Source organism: Pelodiscus sinensis, chromosome 1, assembly GCF_049634645.1.
Source record: "Pelodiscus sinensis isolate JC-2024 chromosome 1, ASM4963464v1, whole genome shotgun sequence".
In the NCBI taxonomy this organism is placed as follows: Eukaryota; Metazoa; Chordata; order Testudines; family Trionychidae; genus Pelodiscus; species Pelodiscus sinensis.
In genome coordinates this window covers 207,380,199-207,404,292 of record NC_134711.1, presented here as the reverse complement: position 1 = coordinate 207,404,292, position 24,094 = coordinate 207,380,199, and the positions used below count along the sequence as shown (strand labels likewise).

Sequence of the window (24,094 nt, the reverse complement as noted above, 5' to 3'; positions counted from 1 at the left end):
TGGGTATGGAAGGGGATGTGGGCTCTGTGGTGGGAGAGAGCTCAGGGTTGGGCCTAGGGGTTTTGTGTGGGAGGGTGGGTGTGGGCTCCAGTCGGTGGCGCTCATCTCGGGTGGCTGCCAGAAGAGGATGGCATGTCCAGTTTTTAAGCGGAGGGGTCAGGGGCTGCCCACAGACACTGTCCCCACAGTTCTTCTTAGCCGTGGTTCCCACCAATGAAGCTGCAAAGCTGGCACTTGTGACAGAGGCAGCACGCAGAGTCCTCGCCCTCGTGTCTGCTGCTGTGCCAAGGAGCCAGATGTACCAGCCAGTTCCTGGTGCTGCATGATCCTGGCCAGTCAGGGAACTTGCCTTAGTCCTGCGGAACACCTGACCAGTTGCTTGATCAGCAGTTCTCTGGGGGTGCGCCTAGACTGGCAAGATTTTGCGCAAAAACTTGCCAGCTGTCTACACTGGCCGCTTGAATTTGAGCAAGAGCGCTGACGTTCTACTGTCCGAAATCAGCGCTTCTTGTGCAAATGCTTTGACGCTCCCGTTCGGGAAAAAGCCCTCTTGCAGAAATGTTTTTGTGCAAAAGGGCCAGTGTAGACAGGCAGCTAAGAAGTTTTGCGCAAAAGCAGGCTAAATGGAAAAAAGCCCTAGTGGACGCTCAGAGGCTCCATAGCCACAGTCAGCTCTCAGACTGCCTGGTAACCCGAGCCCCCTTAAAGTAGACTCAGGCTGCTGAGGTTACGAGGCAGGAGCCCTTCTCTGACCTCTGGCCAGAGGCCTGCCGCGTGGCCCCTGCCATCCAGCAGACACCCCCCAAGCACGATGACAGCTCCAGGTGGGGATCAGCCACCCGCACCCCCCACACAGGAGGCCCAAGGGCCAGAAAAAGAAGGGCCCCATCCTGGTCCCCGGGGGAGCTGGAAGCCCTCCTGGACTTCTGGCAGGAGGAAGAGGCCCTGCACGAGACCCGCTCCTGGCACCGGAACACGGACATTTTTTCCCGCATGGCCCAGGTGCTCGCCCAGCAGGGCCATCAAGCCCGGACCCTGGAGCAAGTCTGGGCTAAAGTAAAGGAGCTGTGCCTGGGCTACGTCCGGGCAGGAGCCGACACCTGCCCCCATTACCAATGGCTCCACACCATCCTGGGCCAGTCAGCACGACAGGCACCGGACATCCCCGTGTACAGCAGCATGTGCCCCCACCCCATCACCAGAACCACCGAGGTGGGGGAAGGAGACATCAGCAGTGCGTCAGAGGATTAGGCCAGCACTGCCACCCTGCAGGCTCCCTCTGGCAGCCCCAAAGTCTCCTGTGCATCCTCAGAGGCTGGGGACGGATCCACCGGTGAGTGTTACACTTTGCACTCACAAGGGCGGGGGGAACCAGGCGCCCGGAGTGGGGAGGGGGAGAGCACGTCACTCAGGCCACGTGAGCTGCACGCTGTGTATCATTAGGCAGTAAGCAGCACGTGCAGCCTGGTGACCGAGTGGGATGTGGCCGCGGCAGGCAGCTGCTGGGCATGCCTGGGACCATGCTGCTCTCACACATCCGGCAGGACCGGGGGGAAGGGTGGATACCGGCTGGAACCAGCCAGGGCCCCAGAAACTCAGGCCAGAGCCCGCGCCTCCGCAAGGGTGCAGCACACAGACCAGCACACTGTCCCATGCCTGGCTGTGAGGCACAGCCAGCTGCTCCTGGGAAAACCGCAACGTCACAGCCCATGAGCGTGGCCCCCACTGAGCCCCTCGCCTGCTCCCGGTGCCTTGGCTGGCCTCCCGAGGGAAGTCCCCACTGCGGCCACGCATGTCCCTGGGCTACATGTGTGAGGGCTAGCAGGAGAGGGACGGGATAAGCGCTTGGGCTGGCCCTAGGGCCACCTGAGTTTTGCTGCAAGGATGGGACACTCCCCAGTCACCCCTGGTTCCTTCCAGGAGACATCCCATGTGATGGGGATCTGAGAGCCCAGACCACGTCTGCCAGATGTGCTCCCAGGCACTGTGTGGGGATTCATCTTGCTCCCTGTCAAAAACAATTGATTAGCCCAAAGCTTCACGGCCTCCACCGCAGGGAGTTCCACAGGTGAACACAACACAAGCGCCCTCCCATCCTCCATGGGGCCAGGACACAGACTGGTGGTTACAATACATGGAGGAGGACCCTACTCCAGGGACAGTCCTGTATGGAAACATACAACACGGGAGGAGGGGGTAACCAAGTGGTCCCAAGCCACACTACTGTGGTGTCACCTGGGCTCATGTGGAGGGCATGAGGTGTGGGGACAGTGGCCGGGCTGCCTGACTGACCCATCCTTTCTTCTCTTCCCTGCAGCAGGACCAAGCACAAGCCGGGGACCCTCTAGTCTTGCAGCAGCAGCGGCAGCAGCAGCAGCACCCCCAGCCGCCCAACCATCGAGGCAGCGGCTCTGCCACCAGGACCAGCTCCTTCGGCACCACGTGCAGGCCGTTGAGCGCGTCGAGGCAGCCATCACTCAGCGCGTGGAGACAGACCTGCAGTGGCGCCAGGAGGCCTGGGGTGCCTTCCAGGCCCAGTGCGTTCGCATGGCAGATTCGATCGCCACCCACACCGCCTACATTGGCCATGCCATTCATTATGGCATGGGCTTGCCCCATGCCCCCGCCATCCCTCCCCTAGCACTGCCCTTGCCCCCTCCTGCAATGGCCCCTCCTGCTCCTGCTCCTGCTCCTGCTCCTGCTCCTGTCCCTGTCCCTGTCCCTGCCCCTCCTGCTCCTGCCCCTCCTGCCCACTTCCCCGTGCAGCCTGCCCTGATGCGGCCTGCCCCCCATGTGCAGTTCCACGCTCACAGGGGCCACCCCTCCCAGGAGTAGCTCCTCCGCCTCCCAGTTCAAGATCTTGTCCACCTCTCCCCCTTGTAAATAAAAAAATACAAGTTTTTTCTGTTCAAAACAAAACTGTGTTGTCTGTCAGAGCCTCCCGGATGCACACCTCATCCTGGTGCACCTGGCGGATGGCAGCTGTGTGGGGCTGTTCATAGGCCTGGCCCTCGGCTGCCATCCATGCGGGGAGGAAGGCCTCTCCACTCCACTCCACAACATTGTGGAGCATGCAGCACGCAGCCACTACCTCCGTGGCATTCCACTCACCCATCTTGAGACGGGTGAGCAAACACGGGAAGCGGGCTTTCAATCAGCCGAAGGCGCACTCCACTTGATTGCGGGCCCGGTTGAGACGGTCGTTGAATCGGGCCCAGTTCTGGTCTGGCCGCCCTGTGTAGGGCCGCATTAGCCAGGGCAGCAGGGGGTAGGCCGCGTCCCCAACGACACAGATGGGCATAGGCACATCCCCAACAGTCAACTCCCGCCGGGGGAAGTAGGTGCCCGCCTCCAACCTGCGATACAGTCCTGAGTTCCGGAGGATGCAGGAGTCGTGTGCCCTGCCGGACCAGCCCTCATAAACATCTAAGAAGCGGCCACGGTGGTCCACGAGGGCCTAGAGTACAATCGAGCAGTACCCCTTCCTCTTCATAAAATGGGCCGCTTGATGCTCCGGGGCCGGGGCGGGGATGTGGGTTGCATCCAGGGCTCCCCCGCAGATGGGGAACCCGAGGGCAGCGAAGCCGGCCACCGTAGCATCCACATCACGCAGGCGGATGACTCTTGGGAGCAGGACGTCATTGATGGTGTGGACAACCTGCAGAAGGGTGCAGAGAAACACAGGGGAACACATCACATAAGGCAGGGTGAGTGTGTGCTCCCTTAGGCCCCCCCCCGTGATGCCCTCTGTGCTCTCTCTCTCTCTCTCACACACACACACACACACACACACACACACACACACCAGGGCCCCCACGGCCCCCCGCCCCAGCGGGTCTGTGCAAGGGAGGGATGGCCCAAACTCCTGGGTGACCCAGCCTGGAGTCTTGGCTGCCCCTGTGCATGGATGCAGCACCCTCCCCACTCCCCCTGGGACTTACCACCATCACAATGACACCAACAGTGGATCTGCCCACCCCGAACTGGTGTGCCACTGATCTGTAGCTGTCCGGGGTGGCCAGCTTCCATAATGCGATGGCGACCCTCTTGTCGACAGGGACGGGTGCCTGCAGCCGGGTGGTGGCTCTCTGGAGCGCAGGGGCGAGCCAGGCACAGAGCTCCAGGAACATCCGCTTTCGCATGCAAAAGTTCTGGAGCCATTGCTGGTCGTCCCATTGCCCCAGGACCAGCCGGTCCCACCAGTCCGTACTGGTGTCCAGTCTCCACAGTGGCCTCTCCACACTGGGGTGGGGATGCCACAGGGACGCCATGGCCTCCGTGGTGAGGGAGTCCAAAGTGATCTGCGCCTCCAGGTCCTGGAACAGGAGGGCAGCAGCCTGGAGCATCAGCTGCAGGCCTTCCAAAATGGCCGGCAGGGGCCTGAGCAGGTACATGGCCGCCCCTGGCTCCATGGCAGAAAAACCAAGGGAGATGAAAAAAAAACAGTCAAAGGCACTAAACGGCAAAAGGCAGTGGTAACCAAAAAGGCAGAGGGCAACCACCAAAACTGCTACGGCTGACAGTCCCTGCAAGAGGTCCCAAAGCACGCAGCAGGAAAGAAACGGCTGTCCAGGGAGATCCCTTTAAGTACGTGTCTCAAAGGAGCTCCAGCCCCCGCCCCCGGAAAGGACTTGTGCCCTTTTGCCCTCTGCAAAATGGTTCCGGGCTTCTGCTTTTGCACAAAAGCGTCCCGCCAATGTACACGTGCTTTTGCCCAAAAGTGCATCGTTATAACGATAACTCTAGGACCAATCTAGACACGCTTTTGCGGAAATACTTTTAACGGAAAAACTTTTCCGTTAAAAGTATTTCCGGAAAATCATGGCAGTCTAGACGCAGCTTGGGTGTTCTGGCTGAAAACCAGATACCAAGCAACCCTTCTGCTGCTGCTGCTGCCACCTCCTCCAAGTGGGAGACCGCAGCTCAATAAATCACTATCATTAGGGTTCTTCTGTATATTCCTGTCCTGGTTCTGTTCCTCTTTTTTCGTTTGCTTTAAGCAGAGATGTTTGCAGTAACATTGACTTCTCTTGTTCTATAGAGTAGTTATATCTTTTATGGTTAGGGTAGTGCATTTTTTTAACCTAAATCCAATAATTTCTCAGGCATTTCTGGATTTTGGCCTCTTGGGCAGATGGTATCCCTTTTTTGATATCTATTATAAGGGCAAAACATTTCTGCAGGTTTCTTAGTGGACACAGAATGGGACTACCAGTTGTCTTTGCTAGAGAGCACAGTTGAATCTATGTAGCAACAGAGCCACTCTGTTCAGTAAATATGTAAACTTGCTCCACTTGGATTGGAGCAGCTTTCCATGATGAAAGGGGGGAAGCAATGATTGAGAGAATAATGCAAGGTGGCCATGCCTCCTTGTTTTCAATGGTTTTGATTTCAGATGTGCTCAAAGACATCAAGGCAATAGTGCCGCTGTAAGAAACTATGACGCCCCCCCCTCCATCTATTTTGAAGGTCTGAGAAAATCACTACTGGGCCAGTGGTTTGGATCCCAGCAGCTTTGATGCTGATAGAGCAGACACAATAGGGATAACGCTGTATTTGTACACTAGTTTGGAACATGCAGCTTTTTTTGTTTGTTTATTGTTTATGGTATGATAGTGAAGTGCTTTAGCCTATTAGCAAATGTTTGACTAGTTTTTCTTAAGTTTATGTTTATGAAATGGGCTTTTTGGTTTTATGTTGCTAATTAAGCAGCTGTGCTCAAGATAGACCAAAGTGGTTTCGTTCTGCTTTCCCTCTCTTGGTATAAAATAGCACAAGGCATTTGCAGACAGATGGGTAGGCTGCTCCCCTCTCTCCCCCCCCCACCCCCACCCTGAAATAATTGTTGGTAAGTGGTGCTAATTCTTGTCAACTTGAGAAGAGCTGCAGTTTATCACTCAGAGACTCTCATATGAATATATAGAAAAGCAATTAGTTAAAACCTCTGTTAATAGACCCCCACAAACTTTAGATCAAACACCTGCTACTAAGCTACACAGCTTTCTGTTATAGTTTAGTTTCCTCAGGTTCTTGTTTTCTGATTCTAACAGAAGACTCCATTAGAGCCATTGCTGCTGTGGTCTGATTAGGGTAACTCCAGTTGCCATGCAGTTCAGTCATTCGTGTCCTTCAGTTATGAAAAGAGATTTCTGAACTTGTTTAATCTCTGGTAATTCTTCAATGGTTGGTTTTTATTTTGGATTATAGAAGCATGATATTTTCCATGGCACGTAATTATGTTTTTTCTTATATTGCTTGAAAATAAATGCACAGTTTTGCTTAGTAAAACACACTGGTGATGCATTTCCAAATTTAAATTATGATCAGACTTGGGAATTACTACTTGGGCAAGCTTTTGAAAGCTTAACGTGCAACTTGTTGTTGTTGTTTTTTAAATTTAGTCGAATCGGAGGGAAAGGAAGTTGTTTGGCCACTGTTTAAAGGTATTTTAAAGGGGGTTTTAATGAACCCAGATATGCAAACAGATATTATTGCAGAAACTTAATAGATCTATTCACACTCTTTCTAGAACTCTATTTTATTTTGGGGAGATACTTGATTGAAATAGGCTCCACTACTGATATAAAATTCTAAAATATGTCAGTTTCAGACAGTAGTTTGTGCTCTGGACAGATTTATTTTAAAAATGGTAGTAGGTGATGGCACTGTAAGAGCAATAAAATCTATTGTTCTTATCTTTATTTCCCTTCCCTCACCTGTGCCAATGAAGGAAGACATCCAAAAAAAAAAGACGGACAGTCTTTAAATAGTCATAATGTGAAACTTCAGTTTATGGACCTAAGCTTCCATAATAGTTAATTTTCTAATTTTTTAAAATAAATCTTTATGGACTTTTTTACCTTATCATTCAGATGTAGGAAAAGTGTATTTAGAATATTATTCTAAGCCTGTATGCCTTGATGTATAAGTGAAGAATTGAGCAACCATGCATATTATTAGTTTAATTATTTGCATTACAGTAGAACTCAAGGCCTAAAGCTTGGGTTTAGTGCCATTGTACTAGGCATTGTAGAAGCATATAACGGAGAGGAAGAGACTTGTCCAGATTGACTTAGTAGTTCAGTGGCAGAGCCATAAACAGAACTAAAGTATACTCTGGATGCAAAATCCCAGTTGGGTTGTTAACTGATTAAACAAAGTGTTTAACTAGTTAACTGCAGCAGAGGGCAGCAGGACCAGCTGGGTTGGAACAGCTCAGCTGAGCCCATCCTGTGGCAGGCTGCACTGGCTGGGTAGGGCGTGCCATGAGCATAGGGTTGTTTCAGCCAGGCGGAGCCTGCTACGCTGCACTGGTCCCTGCTGGCTATCCAGTTACCCAGGTAAGCATGCCCATATGGCACTCTGCCAAAATCACATAATCTTTTATCTTCTCTTCTCCCCTCCCCCCCAAACAACAACAACATACATTTTTTAATTTGCATTTTTTTTAAAGTTCTGCTAGCTGGTTTAAAAACAAATTTCAAGAGCAAAATAGATTTGTTTGTGGTTGCATCTTAATATTTTTGTTGTTACTCGTAAAGTTTGTCAGTTTCCATGCATTGACTTGATCCTTTACAAATTCCATGTGCTAAAATAACATGTGAGTGGGGTGCATTAAAGATGTAATACTCTAGAGGAAGAGGTGAAAAAGACAATGTCAAAATCCTTGGAATATAATTAGTTATCTCTGTCCTCGGTTGGGTTTTTAGCTGAAGTATTAACATATATAAGAGAAATTTGGAAAATGAGCAGAAATTAACAAAGTGAGATTACATTTTTGAATAAATAAAAGTGAAATTTGTGCAATAATAATCCTCTATATATATATATATATATATATATATATATTAGAGGAAGAGAAATGTGAAGGAAATTATTTGTGATGGTGAACAAAACATGAATATAAGATTGTGGCTATAGACACTTTGTCTTGATTTCTATAAAAAAGGTTTAATCTGATAGATCATGGAACTATAGCATTGCTGTGATTACACTTAGAACTCTCACCCTGAGCACTTAAGGCAGCATAATAAAAGTAATGTTATTTATGGTCAGTCTTCAAGTGCAAATTCTATTTTAAAAAATATTTCTCTAAAGCAAAAGGAATTAAGCGTTTGTAAAATTAGAGATGCAATGTCTGAAGAATTGGTAAGAAAATGTAAAGCTGTACAGCTAGTATGCAGGTGACTAGGAGGTGAGTTGATAATCACATTCAGCTGCTTGTCAACATCACACAAACTGTAAAATGTGTATCTTTGAAATATAATTTTAAATGATTTCTAAACATTAATCATTACTTAAGGAGTTAGCTGTCCTTCTGTAGTTTCAGTAATTCTGCTTACCAGCATAAGCATGATTCCCTTCCTTTAATTTTGCCAAACCCAGACCTGTATGATCTGAATAGAATTTCACATGCCAGGTCTTAGTCCGGTGTAACTGTTTTTTTCCCCCCTGCATTGATTATGTTGAATTCATATAGACACTTGGGCGAGATGATCAGACAAGAAAGAGGGGTGTTCAGTTCTTCAGCCTTTTCCTTATGTCTCTTAAGAGAGCTGAGTGAATTTTTGGTTGGAGGCTGAACCAAATAATTCAGGGGAAAATGGCTTAGTTTGAATGGAAGTTGATTTTTTTCAGTTTTTTTTAAGCTGAAACAAAATAACTAAAATGCTTTTCTTTCAGGTCAAACAAAACAATTGAAGTAGAAATTATTTTTTATTTTTTTGTTAATTTGGGAGCATTTTCAGGTGTTTCATCTTTTTAAAGACATTACATAAAATTTGAAACAAAACTACATTTGCGTGTGAAATCTTTCACTTCAAAATCATCAAAACAAATTGTTTTGACTTAAAAAAAAAAAAAGATTAAATATGTTAGCTGAATTGGACCTGAATTTGTCATGTGTTGAAAAACACATTTATCAGCAAACTTACTATTCGCTGAATTTTTTTCTCATACTTCTAGTATTATGCTCATCATACCCCCCCCCCTTTTTTTTAATTGTATTGTAGTGAGAATTTGTGTATTTAATGTAGTAAGTTTGGTGAGGTGATTAATTACTTTCAGTTATTTCACTGCATTATAAAGCATGCTTTGATTTTTTTCCTTGTTAATTTTAATGTCATAGAATCATAGAACCATAGAGCTGGAAGAGACCTCAGAAGGTCGTCAAGTCCAGCCCCCTGCTCTAGGCAGGACCAATTCCAACTAAATCAACCCGGCCAGGGCTTTGTCAAGCTGAGACTTAAACACCTCTAGGGATGGAGACTCCACTACTTCCCTAGGCAACCCATTCCAGTGCTTCACCACCCTCCTAGTGAAATAGTTCTTCCTAATATCCAACCTGGACCTCTCCCACCACAACTTGAGACCATTGCTCCTTGTTCTGCCATCTGTCACTACTGAGAACAGCCTCTCTCCATCCTCTTTGGAACCTCCCTTCAGGAAGTTGAAGGCTGCTATCAAATCCCCCCTCACTCTTCTCTTCTGCAGACTAAACAGACCCAAGTCCCTCAGCCTCTCCTCATAAGTCATATGCTCCAGCCCCCTAATCATTTTGGTTGCCCTCCGCTGGACCCTCTCCAATGCGTCCACATCCTTTTTGTAGTGGGGGGACCAGAACTGGACACAGTACTCCAGATGCGGCCTCACCAAAGCCGAATAAAGGGGAATGATGACATCTCTGGATCTGCTGGCAGTGCTCCTCTTAATGCAACCTAATATGCAATTAGCCTTCTTGGCTACAAGGGCACACTGTTGACTCATATCTAGCTTCTCATCCACTGTAACCCCCAGGTCCTTTTCTGCAGAACTACTACTTAACCGGTTGGTCCCCAGCTTGTAACTATGCTTGGGATTCTTCCGTCCCAAGTGCAGGACTCTACACTTGTCCTTGTTGAACCTCATCAGATTTCTTGTGGCCCAATCCTCCAATTTGTCTAAGTCATTCTGTACCCTATCTCTGCCCTTAAACGTGTCTACCCCTCCCCCCAGCTTAGTGTCATCCGCAAACTTGCTGAGGGTGCAATCCATCCCCTCATCCAGATCATTAATAAAGATATTGAACAAAAACGGTCCTAGAACCGAACCTTGGGGCACTCTGCTAGAAACCGACCGCCATCCTGACATCGAGCCGCTGGGCCCGGCCTTCTAGCCATCTTTCTATCCATCTTACCGTCCATTTATCCAATCCACAATCCCTTAACTTGCTGGCAAGAATATTGTGGGAGACCGTATCAAAAGCCTTGCTAAAGTCAAGGTATATAACATCCACTGACTTCCTCATGTCCACCGAGCCAGTTACCTTATCATAGAAGCTAATCAGATTGGTCAGGCACGACTTGCCCTTTGTGAATCCATGCTGACTATTCCTAATCACTTTCCTCTCATCCAAGTGCCTCAATATGGATTCCTTAAGGATCCCTTCCATGATTTTTCCAGGAACCGAGGTAAGACTAACCGGCCAATAATTCCCTGGATCATCCTTCTTCCCTTTTTTGAAGATGGGCACTATATTTGCCTTTTTCCAGTCATCCGGGATTTCTCCCGATCTCCACGACTTTTCAAAGATAATAGCCAAAGGCTCCACAATGACATTTGCCAACTCCCTTGGTATCCTCGGATGCACTAAGTCTGGACCCATGGATTTATGTACGTTTAGCTTTTCTAAATAGTTCCTAACCTGTTCTTTACCCACCACGGGCTGTCCATCTTCATCCCATCTTGCATCACTTGGCGCAGAAGTCCAGGAGCCGACCTTGTCCGTGAATACAGAGGCAAAGAAAGCATTGAGTACTTCAGCTTTCCCCACATCATCTGTCACTAGGTTACCTCCTTCATCCATTAGGGGCCGCACACCCTCTCTGATCACCTTCTTCTTGTTAACATGCCTGTAGAAACCTTTCTTGTTATCCTTCACATCCTTAGCCAGTCGCAATTCCATTTGCACTTTCGCCTTCCTGATAACCCCCCGGCATTCTCGAGCTATACCTTTAAACTCCTCCCTGGTCATTTGTCCAAGTTTCCACTCTTTGTAAGCTTCCTTTTTGTGCTTAAGTTCACCAAGGATTTCCCCTGTAAGCCAGTCCGGTCTCCTACCATGTTTGCCTCTCTTGCTACGTGTCGGGATGGTTTCTTTCTGTGCCTTCAATAAGGCTTCTTTAAAATACTGCCAGCTGTCCTGGACTCCTTTCCCCTTCATGTTAACATCCCAGGGGATTCTGCCCATCAGATCTCGGAGGGAGTCAAAATCTGCTTTTTTGAAGACCAAGGTGTGTATTTTACTACTCTCTCTTCTTCCTTTGGTCAGGATCCTGAAATCTACCATCTCATGATCACTGCTTCCCAGGTTGTCACCCACCTCCACTTCCCCTATTAGTTCCTCCCTGTTTGTGAGCAGAAGGTCAAGCTGTGCATGGCCCCTGGTCGGATCCTTCAGCACCTGTGTCAAGAAGTTATCCCCAACATTCTCCAAAAACTTCCTGGATTGCCTGTGTACTGCCGTATAGGTTTCCCAGCAGATGTGAGGGTGATTAAAGTCCCCCACGAGAACCAGGGCCTGCGATCTGGAAGCTTTGCTCAGTTGTCCGAAGAAAGCCTCATGTACCTCATCCACCTGATTCGGTGGCCTGTAGCAAACATCAACCAAACATCAATGCTGTTGTTTGCTCCTTTAAACTTAACTCATAGACTTTCAACAGGTTTTTCTCCCTCTTTATACTGGAGTTCAGAGCAATCATAGTACTCTCTTAGGGTATGTCTACACTACCCCCCTAGTTCGAACTAGGAGGGTAATGTAGGCATACCGCACTTGCAAATGAAGCCTGGGATTTGAATTTCCCGGGCTTCATTTGCATGAGCGGGGAGCCGCCATTTTTAAAACCCCGCTGGTTCGAACCCCGTGCAGCGCGGCTACACGGGGCTCGAACTAGGTAGTTCGGACTAGGCTTCCTATTCCGAACTACCGGTACACTTCGTGTATCATTAGCCTAGTCCGAACTACCTAGTTCGAGCCCCGTGTAGCTGCGCTGCACGGGGTTCGAACCAGCGGGGTTTTAAAAATGGCGGCTCCCCGCTTATGCAAATGAAGCCCGGGAAATTCAAATCCCAGGCTTCATTTGCAAGTGCGGTATGCCTACATTACCCTCCTAGTTCGAACTAGGGGGGTAGTGTAGACATACCCTCACATATAGTGCAACTCCTCCTCCTTTTCTCCCTTGCCTGTTGTTCCTGAACAGTCTATACCCTTCCATGACAGCGCTCCAGTCATGCGAGTCATCCCACCAAGTCTCTGTTATCCCAATTAAATCATATTTCTTGGTCTGGGCCAGGGCCTCCAGTTCTTCCTGTTTGTTGCCCAGGCTTCTCGCATTAGTGTACAAACACTTCAGGTAACCAGTTGATCGTCCTATCTTTCCATTCGAAACATGGGTCCTCCTTTCTTGCATTTCTTCCTGGTATCCGACTTCCCCACTTCCCTCAGGGTTTTGGTCACTGTCCCCCGACAAACCTAGTTTAAAGCCCTAGTTTAAAGCCTGCCCGCGAAGATGCTCCTTCCTCTCTTCGTTAGGTGGATCCCATCTCTTCCTAACAATCCTTGTGCCCAGAACAGAGTCCCATGGTCGAAGAAACCAAAGCCCTCTCTGCGACACCATCTGCGCAACCACGCATTTACGTCCTCAATTCGACGATCCCTGCCCAGTCCTTTCCCTTCAACAGGGAGGATGGAGGAGAATACCACTTGCGCTCCAAATTTTTGGATCCTTCTTCCTAGCGCTACATAATCCGCAGTAACACGCTCAAGATCGTTCTTGGCCGTATCATTAGTTCCCACGTGGAGAAGCAGGAAGGGGTAGCGATCCGAAGGTTTGATCAGCTTGGTAAGCCTCTCAGTGACATCCTGAATGCGAGCTCCTGGTAAGCAGCACACCTCTCGAGATTCCAGGTCCAGACGGCAGAGGGATGGCTCAGTCCCTCTTAGGAGGGAGTCCCCGACCACCACCACCCGTCATTTCCTTTTGGGCGTGGTGGCCGTGGAACCCCCATCCGTAGGACTACGCATCCCATGCCTTCCAGTAGATGGTGTTTCCTTCTGGTTTCTTCCTTGTGAGGTCCCTTCCAGAGCTTTCAGCACTGCAGAGCCTGTGGAGAGAGCTTGAAAGCGATTGCTTACCTCTATAGCATCGGGGGATTCCCGTGCTGGCCTTTTTCCCCTTCTAGAAGTTACATGCTGCCAGTTCTCTTCTTGGTCACGTACTGCCCTCTCTGGCTCTTCTGCCTGCCGTGCTTGAAGGATTAAATGCTGCCTTCTATCGAGGAAGTCTTCATCCTCTCTGATCAAGCGTAGGGTCGACACTTGGGCCTCCAGCCCTCTAATTTTTTCTTCCAAAATGTCGACCAGCTTAGAAAGTTTTTGTACTTTTACTCTAAATCGGTCTATCATATAATTGGCATAGAATCTTTAATAGCAGAGAAAACGATTGCCCTGAGTATAAGGCATTGCCATATGTTTAATCAGCAATTATGTCTCTTTCCAAGGGCTTGTGTATGATTAGGAAGAATAACCAGCAACTGTACAATTAAGAATAAAGTATTAAATCTTCTGTGCCTAGAAAATATGTGGTGGATCAATATACAGATTAAACCTCTGTGGTCCAGTAGCGTCCATGGTCTGGCATGATTTTAGTTAGCTGAATGTTCACTTATCATGGCTGTGATCAAGTTTCCCGGGATCCCATAAAGTTTGTTTACAGCTACCAGTCCTGGCTCTAGGTTTCTGTGCAGTTATAAAGCTCCAGTTTGCCCCTAAATGTCTTCTAAGAGCACAGTAAATAGTGGAACTGTTGGTAATGCTGAACTACTGTAGTCTGGCAAATTCTCTAGTTTGGCACTGGTCAGATATCGAGGGAGCTGGACTAGAGAAGTTCAACCTGTATAAGATTGATTTGAAACCTCTGAATTGTCAGAGGTGTGTGTGTGTGGGGAGGAGGGGGGGGGGACAATGATTTATTTTTATTTACTTTAAATTTTAAATCCCCCTATATTATTCAGATAGTCTTAAAGTGCAGCTCTGCTCTGAAAAGTGAATGTTTAGTTTCTGAATGATGCCAAGTAAAAAGAGGCTTTGTCCAGGATGATGGGAGACATGCACAGTCTCTTAGGTTGCTTCTCTAAAATCAGGTACCATGTGACAAGCCAAAGTTGTAGGATAGAGGAGGCATCCAGTGGTGAAGGGTGCCGTAGTATTTATATGATCATGTAATGGTTGCAGGAGGCAGTTTCTTCCACGTAGATAGCCCTAGTGGAGTTGACTGCTTTCTATTCTACCTCTCCATCAGAGGTACCAAATAGAAGACGGCTCTGCTAATCAGCAGCTGCAAATGTGAACTCCCCTTTCCTTCCATTATCACCTGGATGATTTATTAAGACCTGTTCATTTTAATGAAGTTCTCCTCTGAAGTTATCCTTAGGCACAAATTATACGCAGCCGATCCATCTCTGCTCTCACTCACAAGATAGTTAAAAATACTCCTGGAGGGATTCTGTATCAAGAAATCTGCACACAATATTTAAAATTCTGAAAAATATTGCGTGTTTTATTTGTCAAAATAACACTATGAAATCATGCGAGATTCAGCTATTTTAGTAATTTATTTCAAGATACCTGTCAGTAACCCTTTGCCCCATGACAATCCAGTCTGTTTCTCTGCCAAAGGATCCAGAAGGAGAAACATTCTGGTGTTGGGTCTCAAGTTTTTGTAAGGATTTCCCAGCACACAGCCTGTTTCCTTCAGGGATTGCCAGGAACTGCTGATACTGGGAGTCCTCCAACTTCCTTTCCACTACCCAGTCATGTCTTCTGTTTGCAAGCTAGACTCTATTGGGTCCAATGTCTCCTGATGGCAGCCAACTGCTATGCAGCCCATTTCTCTGGGGTGGGGCGAAGGAAATTGGAATGTAAGAACAGCCAAACCAAAGGTCCATCCAGCCCAGTATACTGTTTGCCAACAGTGGCCAATACCAGCTGCCCCAAAGGGAATGAAAAGAACAGGTAATCATCAAGTGATCACCCTGTTGCCTATTCCCTGCTTCTGACAGAGGCTAGGGGACACATTCTTGCCCATCCTGGCTAATAGCCATTGATGGACATATCCTCCATGAATTTATCTAGTTCTTTAACCCTGTTAAACTCCTGGTCTTTACAACATCCTCTGGCAAGGAATTCCACAGGTTGACTTTGTTGTGTGCAAAATACTTTCTTTTGTTTTAAACTTTCTATCTATGAATGTCAGTAGGTGACCCCTAGTTCTTATGCTAAGGAAACAAGTACATAACTTTTCCTTATTTACTTTCTCCAAACTGGTCATGATTTTATAGATTTCTATCAAGTTCCCCCTTAGTCTCCTCCTTTCTAAGATGAAAAGTCCCAGGATTATTTCTTTCCTCATATGGCATCCATTCCAAACCCCTAATCCCTTTTTGTGCCCTTTTCTGAACTTTTTCTAGTGCCAAGATATCTGTTTTGAGTTAAGGAAACCAAATCTGCATATAGTATTCCAAATTTATATAGAGGCAGATATTATCTGTCTTATTCCCTGTCCCTTTTTAAATGATTCCTAACACTGTTTGCATTTTTGACTGTTGCTGCTCATTGGATGGATGTTTTCCGAGAACTATCTACAGTGACTCCATGATCTCTCTCTTGAGTGGTAACAGCTAATTCAGTCCCCATCATTCTATCTGTATAGCTGGGATTATGTTTTTCAATATGTTTTCCAATGTGCATTACTTTGCATTTATCAACATTAACATTCATTTGCCATTTTGTTGCTACTCACCTAGGGTATGTCTACACTACCCCGCTAGTTCGAACTAGCGGGGTAATGTATGCATACCGCACTTGCTAATGAAGCCCGGGATTTGAATTTCCCGGGCTTCATTAGCATAAGCGGGGAGCCGCCATTTTTAAATCCCCGCTGCTTCGAACCCCGTGTAGCGCGGCTACACGGGGCTCGAACTAGGTAGTTCGGACTAGGGTCCTATTCCGAACTACCGGTACTCCTCGTGAAACGAGGTGTACCGGTAGTTCGGAATAGGCACCCTAGTCCGAACTACCTAGTTCGAGCCCCGTGTAGCCGCGCTACACGGGGTTCGAAGCAGCGGGGATTTAAAAATGGCGGCTCCCCGCTTATGCTAATGAAGCCCGGGAAATTCAAATCCCGGGCTTCATTAGCAAGTGCGGTATGCATACATTACCCCGCTAGTTCGAACTAGCGGGGTAGTGTAGACATACCCCTAGCTTTTTGAGATCCTTTTGAAGCTCTTCACAGTATGCTTTGTACTTAATTACCTTGAGCAGTTTAGTATCATCTGCAAATTTTACAACCTCACCATTTCCCTTATTTCTCCAGATCATTCACGAATAGGTTGCATAGTATTGGTCCCAGTATAGACCCCTGCAAGATACCATTAGTTACCTCTCTCCATTCTGAAAACTGACCATTTATTCCTACAATTTGTTTCCCATCTTTTAATGAGTTATTAATCCATGAGAGGACTTAGGTAGAGCATTAACTTCTGTATAAATTCTTCCTTGCACTGCGGCACAGAATTCCACCAAAAATAATATAATTTGTAGTACACTTCACACACAAGGCTAAGAAATAAAGTTGTGCGATAACTGGTTCTTCATCATTATTTTTGTCAGGGTGTGGGGGAAGTTGCAGAAATGGTTGGGTGACATTGCTCTGTTAAATAGTTGCTGAAAGCCTCTGCAGTTGCATTGGTGCAGTGTGGGTAAAAAAAACCGAAAACAGGTGAGAACTTAAAAATTGGATGGTAAGAGATCATAGAACCTAGTGATTGAACTTGGTGACGTTCTGAAGGATAAGCGCACTCAAACATATTTGTAGCTGTGGCCACTGCTTCACAATGACTCTACAAACATCATAGGCTTCCGTGTGAGTTTTGGTGTTACTGTGTGTGCTGATTGTGGTGATGATGTGTGTGTGTTTGATTTTCATTTAGGTTGTGCTTGGGGGTTATTGTGTATGCTGGTTTTGTTGTGTAGGTGATTGAGTTGCACTGGGCAACTCTTGAAGCAAAATGCAGGACAATGTAGCACTTTAAAGACTAACAAGATGGTTTATTAGATGATGAGCTTTCGTGGGCCAGACCCACTTCCTCAGATCAAATAGTGGAAGAAGCTATGTGGAAGAAGTGGAGTGGAAGAAGAAGCTAGAAGAAGAAGCTAGTGGAAGAAGTGGTTGTGCTTGGGGGTTATTGTGTATGCTGGTTTTGTTGTGTAGGTGATTGAGTTGCACTGGGCAACTCTTGTGTGTGCTGCATGGCTGTGGCACATAGGCACACAGATGTGGTAGCTGGATCAAATAATGCACGGTCTATGCAATCTCTGTCATACAGCTATTGAAACTGTTCCATACAAATTAGCTGTAGAGTAAGAGTGGTGATTCGTTGAGTTAGCTCTGCTATCTCAATGATCTTGGGCTCTTAGCAAGACATAGGTACATTCCTTACTATAGCTATATACCATATGGGTAAAATTTGTAAAGTCAAAATGGCTGAAAACTTGAAAATTGAATGGTAAGAAACTTGGAAAACCCAATGTTGATTTAGCCTGGTGATACGTAGGGATGTAAAATCCTGTTTAATCTGTTAACTGATAAAATATTATGTTTAACTGTCTGTTAACCACTTAAATGGGAGGGGCGTGGCAGGAGCGGCCACCAGCTATGAGTGGGCAGGCTGCTCCATCATGGACAGGCCTACCACACTGTGTTGTAGGCCCAGTCAGGATGGAGCATCTCTTACCCTACCCCCGTCCACCTCAGACATAGGGCTGCTCCAGCATGGCTGGGCTGCCAGTTAATTGTAACTGATAAGAATTCATATCCTGTGCAATACTTTGAACAAAAAGACCTCTCAATCATTCCTGGATTCTGAGGTATAAGTACAGCTAATAATATGAGTATTATATATGAAAATTGTTTCATTTCATGATGCATTTTTCAGAAATACTTCCATAAAATGGATGATCACATATTTATAATCAGATAATATTGCTCTGTTTGGTGAGCATTTGCTGCATATGGGAGGGGTCCATATTTTAAGTCACAAGTGTTGCAGAGTAAAAGGGACTACAGTACAGAATTTGGCATTAAAATTAACAATACTGTTGAATGAGTCAGAATTGTAGTATACTCACTCTTCCATAGGTCTGCTGTACTGCTAAAAGGGTAAGAAGGAGTAAAAAACTCAAGTCAACAAATGTGACTTAGAGTATAGCAGGTTAAGTTTGTATGCTGAGTAGTATCTTTCTAAAGAAGTGGTCCCACTGAAAATCAGTAGGACTAACCGTAAAGTAAGGAGCTGAAGGCAAGTAAATATAGGCATCATCCGATGTGTGGAGTAGTAATGCAGTACTGTTACATGGTCACTTTTCAGGGCAGAATAACTTTTTAAATTACTTTTTCAATGATAGTTCTGATATTTTCTTTAAAATAGTTAAAAAAGATGAACTGGGGCAGGGGTGAGGTTCATTTCTGTTTTGTACCTTTAGAAACAGAATATGCCAGAAACAAAAGAAAAAAAAGATTCATGAATAGACATGTTCCTACCTTAATTACTAGGAATGGCCAAATTTCCAAGCATAAGAGCATTATTATTGTTTCTCAGTACTTTTTGCCAAGATGTAGAGGTAACTTTCTTTTAATTTTATTTCTTTTCAATGCAGAACTATGGTTTGGAAACAGAAAATCTAAAAACCCTCTCTCACAAGCTAAATGCATCTGCCAAAAATCTGCAGAACTTTATAACTGGGAGGAGGAGGAGCGGTCACTATGATGGCAGGACCAGCCGAAAATTACCAAATGACTTCCTGACCTCTGTGGTGGATCTTATTGGAGCAGCTAAAAGTCTGCTGGCTTGGTTGGACAGGTAAAATCTCCCAAATGTTTCCCAGGTAACCAGTTCATGCACACACCCAAAAGAAATTTTTTTATAATTTTATATTGACTTTAAAGTGTAACCTAAATCTACCATTTGACTTTAAAGAATGGAAATTTAAATTGACTTTTTAAAAAGATGAGGTTTTAACATGCAGTTTGGACTGCACTCTGTATCATATATTTAAATATACTGTAAAACTAGGCTCATTTGGAATTGAATATTGTGGCTAAAATGGATAAGGAAAATGAATGAATTTTTGTATTTGTGCAGGAACAAACACTTTTAAATGTATGGCTTAATTCAAACAAGTTCTTTTGGTGTTTATTGAGCTGGTAAAATTTTTGAACCTATTGGTCATTGTACCAACATTAATACTTTGTTCCATGGTTCCATGGTTGCAGTTCAGGATTTACATGCTGTTACAGAATGTCTTTGAAGCTCTAGACACAAATAGAACTTTTCTGAACAACTGTTTTTGATATTATTATGCTCATAGGGCCTGATCAAACTCCAGTGACTTGATGGAAAGATTCCATTGAAATCAATGGAAGCTGAATCATGCCCTTACAATATTTTGCAAATGTCCAGGACTAGGCGTGATCTCCTTACCTCATTTGTATGTTGAAATTTTACTCCTAATGGCACTGAGACTTTCCAGGTAGCAAAGATGATTATTGTGATTTCTTAAGTAGTAAAATTATTTTGCTTGTAAGGATATGGCTCTGTAAAAAACAGTCGTTTTATAGTCAGCCATAAATAGGCTGCTTGTCTTGTCTTGTCTTGATTTGAAAATGCAGTTGGTAAAGGGCAGTCCTTATTCGTCCATTGAAGCTATGATAATACTGGATATTAAGCAAAAAGAAGTTGCGGGAGTAGGAAATTCTGAGAATCCAGACACTTTTTTTTTGTCATTTTCTTTTGAAAATTCCCTCTGTCCCCTGAAAGAAACTCTCTGGACATAAGTGGTTTGTTGCAGCTGTCCAGCTTTTAAGAATGTATTCTTCAAAGTCCTGCTTTTGCTGTAGGAACTGTAACATTGACTGTTGTTCTAGAAGTTTGAAAAGATTGGGTTAAACTCACAGTTTAAGAAATAATTTGTTGGTTATGGCATAAATAATATAGATACTAGGTTTTGCTCTAAGTTTGGCAATAGCAATATAACCAGGCCACAGGGTTGATAGTCTATCCAGGATCCTGGGCAAGATGCAGGTGGGGACCCTGCTGCAGGCCTCCAGAAGGCGTGGGGCTGGGGTTAGGCAGCCTTTAGTGCTACCCAGAACATGCAGTGGGATGTTCTGGCAGTGATTTAAAGGGTCTGGGGTTTTTTTTCTACTGCAGTAACAGTGGCAGTGGCTGGGAGCTCAAGGCTCTCTTGTCCCACCATGCTCCAGGACACTTTCAACCAGGATTTGTAAAAAAATGGGTGCCCTATTATTGGACTTCTAAAGCCATATTTAGCATTGAAGAGGATTTGGGAGATCTGGATTGTAATCCTGGCTCTGCTCCTAGCCTACTGGGTGACTTTGGGCAAGTCAGCATGCCTCTGCTTCCATATAAAAGAGGAATCATACTTACCAGCTTTGTAAAGCACTTTGAGCTCTCCTGATTAAAAGCCTTGGGTAAGAGATGGGTATTATTATTTACTTATTAGCAGGTATAATCTGGTGTTCCAAAAGGCAGAGCGTGTAGAAGTTTCCACTGACCTACCAGTTCTGCATTTTTGAATAGCTCATTGTTTACTTAAATGCCTAAATATGTACTCAGGAGCCAAACTTAGACACCATTTAAAAAAATCAGAGGGGTAGCCTTGTTACTCTGGATCTGCAAAAGCGACAAGGAGTCCCGTAGCACCTTTATAGGCTAACAGATGGATTGGAGCATAAGCTTTCGTGGGCAAAGACCCACTTCGTCAGATGCATGCATCTGACGAAGTGGGTCTTTGCCCATGAAAGCTTATGCTCCAATCCATCTGTTAGTCTATAAGGTGCTACGGGACTCCTTGTCGCATTTAAAAAATAGTAGTTTTTTCCCCTTAAGCCCATTTTTTGTTTAAAATATTGTTTGAAATGTTTTCTGATTTCAGATATCTGTGCTTACAAAGGACACTAATACAGTTGGACTTTCCTGGTCCAGCACCCTTGGGACCTGACCCACCTCAGATGAGGGCTTTTGCCGACTGGGGTGGTCATTTCTGGCCTCCCTGCCGCTAGCCCCGGCCCAACCATTACCCTCTCAGCTGGCTCCCTGCCTCACTGGGCCTGCTGCCCTGTCCCCCCCGGCTGCTCTAACGGGAAGCCCTGCTGCCTCTGCACACTGGGCTCCTGCTATCGCTCCTACCTCCCGCTGTTGTGCCTGGCAGATCTGCTGCCTCTCCTCGCCGGGCTCTCACTGCTGCGCCAGGCATCTCCATTGCCTGTGTGTGCATACCAGCCTTCTGCTGCAGTGCCTGACTGCCTGTGCTCTGGTGCTAGCCCTCCACTAGGACTTTCTGGTCCTGGAACATCCATGGTCCTGCCTGACCACAGATGTTGCCAGACCAGAGTGTCCTGGTGAAGAAAATGTCAACCTTTAGTTAAGTCTCTGCTAAGTACAACATCATTAAAGACAACTTGATTTTTAAAAGTTACATTTCAAACTGACCTGCAGTTTCTCTAGTTTTAACTTGCCTTAATACTTTAGCTCTTCTTTAAGGGTAAATCATAAATACTTTAAGACCTAGCTGTCTTAATCGTCAATGATGCCAATAAACATAAGGCTATGGTTTCCTGCCTACTTGCTGCAGCACATTACAACGTGTATAATTATACATACAGTTGCACCACTCCTGCCACTAAAAATGCACAACACAATTTTTGGCTAAAAAAAATTGCTGTGTTGTATGAAATATAGGGATTTTAAACTGAAAACATCTTAAAATAAATTAACAATTAAATACATTGTTTTATTATTTCTAAAATATAATTGTCCTAGCTATTGTAAAGTGTCCATTACACTTGTAGTGCTATTGATTTTAGTTTATAAAATAGATGTGCTTCACTTACTGACGGCAAGAGACTCTTAGAAGGTGATGGGGTCAGCTGATAATTGATTTCTCCACCTCTGTAAACATAAACTCCAGAGGAAAACACACATGCCCTCATGCTTTTTCTTGAGGAATAATCAGTTTCAGTATTCCAAGTGAAACACAATAGTTGTTGCATGTCAGAGCTAATGTGTGACATGATGTCCAAAGTTGTGCCAATGGTTTGGAATTAGACACAACAGCCAAAAGCCTCCGATAAGTGTAGCTGCGGTGCAGTAATGCATGCCCTGTCACGCCTTACTGAAATCGTAAGGGTATTTATAAAGGGAGCTACATTATATTAAACAAAGTTTATAGTAAACAACAGCCAAACAAAAAATTAAGAGATCATTAATAAAACATGCATCTCCGTTTTACTTTCTGTTACTTGCCCTTTTGAGCTCATCTGGAACTGAGGGTGCTCTGCACTTCTGAAAACAGAATCTCAAGGTGTATCAGATTTCAGGCACTCGGAAATTATGGTAGCCAAAATAAGAAGCTACTTTTGAAAATGTAGTCTTTAGTACCTGTATGAAACTTTCTAGAAACAATATTTTAATTTCACTTAGACATACAGTAAACAGGTATTTTGAAGAGACGTGTAATTTAAACATTCTTGTGTACATTTTTTTGAATTTTTTAGATTTTCTTCTAGTATATAATATTTTTGATTCAGTGGGCCCATTTTTCCTCATTCAGATGTTCAAAGGGGGCAGGCGTTGAATGTCTATGTATTCTTTCTCCTTAAGAGCATAAACATCTGTGGATCCATAGGAGTCTGACATTTCCTGTTAAATAGCTACTGGAGCCTCTGGCAGGGAGAGTGAGATTTTTTTTTCCCCCTTTTACATGGATATGGTTTTGTTTCTATTAGTCCTGACAGTCAAAGCTGAGCCCCACACTTTGCTTTTGCACCAACCATTATAACATTTCTGCAACCCAAGATAAAATGGGCTGAATGTTTGCAGTACTTTTTGATAGATTTCTCTCAGTGAGAATGTTTTCTAGTGTTTCTTTATGGCCTTGAAGTCTGGAAGACGGTTTCTACATGATGCTTTTATAGCCAGTCGGGCTGAAGTGTCTTACTGCTTCTCAGAACTAGCCCTGGGGAAATCTGCATTTTATATCAAAGCTTATTTTTCATGTAGCTTCACTACTGTGCTCTCAGTTCCAGCAAGAGGTGGGTGGACATATGTGATTAATTGGGCATAGACATTCACACCTATAAAATGAAAGGGAGTCATGTAAGGGCATGTCTACACTAGGAAATTATTTTGAAATAACTTAATTCGAAATAATAACTCCCAAAATAACAAAACTGAAATAATGTTATTCCCCAAGGAAAGCAGGCATACAGATTTAAAAAAACCCAGCTAGTTATTTCAAAATAATGGGCTTGTTAATATGAACGCTCTTTAGTGTAGACCAGGGCTATGTGAAAGGATGAGGGTAATTAGCATGCTTCCTGTCTGACAGTAGTTTGCAGCCTTGGAGTGATTTGATATATTTCTGTCCTTGGACTCTAAGGGTACGTCTAGACTACATGCCTCTGTCGCCAGAGGCATGTAGATTAGGCTACCAGACATAGGAAAATGAAGCGGCGATTTAAATAATCGCCGCTTCATTTAAATTTACATGGCTGCCGCGCTGAGCTGATCAGCTGTTTGTCGGCTCAGCGCAGTAGTCTGGATGCGCGGGTGTTGACATCAAAGGTATTTGTCAACCACCCAGGTAAACCTCATCCCAGGAGGCATACCTGGGTGGTCGACAAATACCTTTGATGTCAACACCCGCACATCCAGACTATCAGGCTGAGCTGACAAACAGCTGATCAGCTGTTTGTCGGCTCAGCGCGGCAGCCATGTAAATTTTAAATGAAGCGGTGATTATTTAAATTGCCGCTTCATTTTCCTATGTCTGGTAGCCTAATCTACATGCCTCTGGTGACAGAGGCATGTAGTCTAGACGTACCCTCAGGTTACAGCTATGGCTGATAACACCTATTTTCATCTGTGGGAGAGCAATAAACTAAAAGGAATAATGTGGACATTAACACAATGATACATG

General features: G+C 45.3%; 1 protein-coding gene across 7 annotated transcripts in view; it reads left to right on the top strand.

The window, feature by feature from the left end:
* CNKSR2 (connector enhancer of kinase suppressor of Ras 2) overlaps nucleotides 1-24,094 on the top strand; it is a 377,408-nt gene that overhangs the window by 67,303 nt on the left and 286,011 nt on the right. For 5 of the 7 annotated variants that reach the window (XM_075913326.1, XM_075913323.1, XM_075913322.1 and 2 more), the window contains exon 3: nucleotides 18,752-18,954. In XM_075913326.1, the coding sequence (XP_075769441.1) occupies nucleotides 18,752-18,954 (203 nt within the window). Of the gene's footprint in view, nucleotides 1-7,250; nucleotides 7,341-18,751; nucleotides 18,980-24,094 lie in introns of those variants that run through there. The other 2 variants (XM_075913325.1, XM_025187589.2) reach the window with 2 other exon arrangements.